This window comes from Melospiza georgiana, chromosome 26 (assembly GCF_028018845.1).
Source record: "Melospiza georgiana isolate bMelGeo1 chromosome 26, bMelGeo1.pri, whole genome shotgun sequence".
In the NCBI taxonomy this organism is placed as follows: Eukaryota; Metazoa; Chordata; class Aves; order Passeriformes; family Passerellidae; genus Melospiza; species Melospiza georgiana.
The window spans coordinates 7,474,972-7,478,494 of NC_080455.1; the positions used below are offsets into that span (position 1 = coordinate 7,474,972).

Consider the following 3,523-nt stretch of genomic DNA (forward strand, 5'->3'; position numbering starts at 1 on the left):
GCATCCTCTGGGGACAAGGTCGTCCTTGTGCATTTCCCACCCCTCTCTGCAGAGCTGGGATGGAACTCCCCCTCCAAAAATTCCCAATTTTTCCATGGATTTCCACCCACACAAGCAGCAAGTTGTCTCCAAATTTGGGGCCGGGGAACAAGTACACCGCCATCCTTCATCCTTAGGGGACAAGGACGTCCCTGTCCCTCATCCTTGGGCATTTCCCACCCCTCTGTGGAATTCCTGCTCCCAAAATTCCCAGTTTTTCCATGAATTTCCATCCACACAAAGCAGCAAGTTGTCCCCAGATTCGGGGCCGGCTGTTGTCCCGCTCCAGCCGAAAGGCAGGGATACATCTGAGGGGACATGTGGGGTGGGCTTGGGGACACGGGGACAAAGGGAGGGTGGCTCTGGGGCAGGGGTTGCCATCCGTGCTGCGGGAAGCACCTCCTGGGCGGCTCTCCTGGTTTTCCGTGGGATTTTCCAGCGTTATCCGCTGTGGGAAAAGTGGGATCAGGTCGGGGGCAGCTCCAGGAGCACTGGGTGCCCCGGGGAGGGTGGCCCGGTGTCACCTCTGTCCCCTCACCTGGCGTTCTTCAGGGTGGCCGTGTACTGCTCCATCAGCTGCAGCATCTGCTGGAGCTCCACTGGGTTCTGCATTCCTGCTGGCATCGGGATGGGATGCATGGGATTGGGATGGGATACATGGGATGGTATCCATGCCATGGGATGGGATGGGATGGGATCCATGGGGTTGGGATGGGATCCATGGGATGGGATGGGGTGGGCACCCAGAGGACATGGTGACTCCCCAGCCTGTCCCCAGTCCCCCCGGGACTCACCCATGGTGCCCAGCGTGGCCGGGTTCTTCAGGAGCTCCATGTAGGCGCCCGTGCCGGGGAAGGAGCTCGAGCGGGCGGCGCTGCCTGGCCCCCGCGAGCCCGGCAGGTCCAGGTGGGACATCTGGGGGGAAAGTGGGCACTGCTCAGGGGTGGCACCGCTCAGGGGTGGCAGTGCTCAGGGGTGGCACCGCCCCCAGCAGGAAATTCCCACATAAACAAAATCCCGGTGTCAGGAAGGGAAATCCCAGTGCAGAGGTGCCTGTGCCCATGTCCCCATGGGAGTCCCCATGTCCCCAGTGCCCAAATGTCCCCGTGTTCCCATGTCCCCGTGTCCCCATGTCCCCAATGCCCCATGTCCCCACCTTGGTTCCCATGCAGACCCCGAGCTGCTGCCGCAGCGACTCCTCCATCGCTGCCGCCGCCTTCCTCTTCTCCTCCAGCTCCTTCCCCACCTTCTCCTTGTCCGCCTGCAGCCTCTTCCTCTCCTCCTCGCTGTCCTTCTGGAGCTTCTCCAGCCCCTGGATCCTCTGCTGCAGCTCCTGCGTGTCGCGGGAGCAGTTGTGGCGGCACTGCTGCACGCTCAGCTCGCAGCTGCTCCTCCACACGAAGAGCGAGTCGCGCTCCTTCTGCCGCCGCAGCAGCTCCTCCACGCGCTCCCGGATCTGCCCCAGCTCCTTCTCGGCCTCTTTGCACTGGTATTGCTTGGCCAGATCCAAAACCCTCAGGATCTTCTCGCTCACGTCGCTCTGCAGGGAGCTGCAGCGATGTTTGTGCACATCCAGCTCCATCCTGCTCAGGTCGCCCTCGGTCCTGGCACTCTGCAGGTCCTGCTGGCACTTGTCCTTCTCCTGGGTCACTTTGGTCAGCTCGGCCTGGCTCTGCTGCCTGCTGCCCTCCAGGGTTCTCTTGGACAAGCTGGCCTGGTCCAGCTGCCGCTGCAGCTGCAGCTTCTCAGCTTGAGGGGAGTTGGGGGACAGGGTTTGGCTCTGGGGGATTTGGGATCCGGGGGTTTGGGTCCCCCCAGGTGCCACCCCATGGCTTGGGGTGACGCCTCTGCCTGGGGCTGGTCATGTGGGGGTGCTGGGGGTGCCCAGGAGATTGGGGAGGGAGAATTGGGGGTCCCCAAGGAGTAAGAAGGGGATGCTGGGGGTCCCCAGGGGTTTTTTGGGGCTGGGGGTGTCTCTTACCGGTGCAGGTGTTGTTGATGAGGGTGGTGATCACCTGGCACTCTTTCAGCCTCAGCTGCTGGAACAGGAGCTCCTGCAGCTGCACGGGAGGAAGAGGAGGAGGAGAGGGGTCAGAGAATCCCAAAAGGACCCCTGGGCACCACTTCAGGGGCTTTGAGAGAGCTCCAGGGAGGAAGAGGAGGAGAAGGAAGAGAATGCCAAGATTAGGACCCCCTTGACCAAAATCCCCTGGCACTTTCTGGGGTCCCCTCACTGTCACCACCCGCAGGGACGAGGAGGCGACAGCAGCGTCACCCGCAGGCGGTGCCACCCTCCCGCGGGATTCCCAGGAGCCCGGGCTCACCTGTGGGATGCTGCTGGAGGCCTGGCTGCTGTTACACTTCTCCAGCTCCTTCTGCGCCTTCAGCGCCATCCCCTGCACCTTGTCCCTGTCCTTCAGGGTGGCGTTGAGCGTGCGGCTCAGGTTGGCGTTGGTGGCACCCAGGGCGACAATCCTGCGGTAGTGGCTCTGCACCTGCTCCTCCAGCAGCCTCAGGTGGGTGTCGGTGCCCGCCTGGGCGTTCCCGTACACCATGAAGAGCACGAGCCCCAGGATGATCAGGAATTGGATCAGCGAGGTGAAAAGGAAAATGTATTTGAGGTAAAAACCGCAGTCGCGCTTCGGCATCGCCTCTTTGTGCTCCAGCCCGAACTTGGCCATGGCGAAGCTGCTCTTCTCCATCCTCGCCGCCGCTCTGGCCGCCCCACCCCGTGGGGACCGCGCTTTTCAGGGGGGCCGCGCCGGGGCGGGGCTGCTCCCGCCGCCGTGTTTATATCCCAGGATTTAATATTTCCTCCTGCCGGGCTCCTTCCTGCCGTGCCGGATGCTCCCGGGGACCCGCCGGGTTATCAGGGCACAGCTTCTGCTGGGCTTGTTGTTCCTGAAGTGTGGTAAGGAAAAAGAAAAGGAAATTTCATTCCCTCCATCCCATTTCAGTGGCTGGCATGCCCCTGGAATTGTCTGCAATTGTCTCCTGCCCCAAAATTCCCACTCCTGGCGTGGGAATTGCAGGGAATTCAATCCCACTGGGTGATCTGGGCCCTGGGGTTGTTGTTCCTGGAGTGGAGGGGAAAAAAAAGGGGATTTCATTCCCTCCATCCCATTTCGGTGCCTGGCGCGCCCCTGGAATTGTCTGGAATTGTCTCCTGCCCCAAAATTCCCACTCCTGGCACGGGAATTCCAGAGAATTTGATCCCGCCGGGTGATCGGGGCGCAGCTTCTGCTGGGATTGTTGCTCCTGGAGTGGAGAGGGGGAAAAAAAGTGGGAATCCATTCTTTGCAACGCATTTCAGTGCCCGGCGCATCCCTGGAATTTCCTCCCGCCCCAAAATCACGGGATTCGATTCGATCCCATCCCATTTTGGTGTCCTGCGCTCCTGGAATTGCCTGGATTTTGCCTGGAATTGTTTGGAATTGCCTGGAATTGATTAGAATTGTCGGGAATTGCCTCCTGCCCCAAAATT

General features: G+C 61.0%; 1 protein-coding gene across 1 annotated transcript; it reads right to left on the reverse strand.

Moving 5' to 3' along the window:
- Positions 1–378: 378 nt before the first annotated feature.
- Positions 379–2,741, reverse strand: PLVAP (plasmalemma vesicle associated protein). Its single transcript, XM_058040960.1, has 6 exons — positions 2,364–2,741; positions 2,021–2,099; positions 1,196–1,788; positions 834–954; positions 578–653; positions 379–487 (listed from the first exon to the last, which is right to left on the reverse strand). Exons 1-6 carry the CDS (start codon positions 2,739–2,741, stop codon positions 481–483), a joined length of 1,254 nt encoding a protein of 417 aa, XP_057896943.1. The 3' UTR covers positions 379–480.
- Positions 2,742–3,523: the final 782 nt, after the last annotated feature.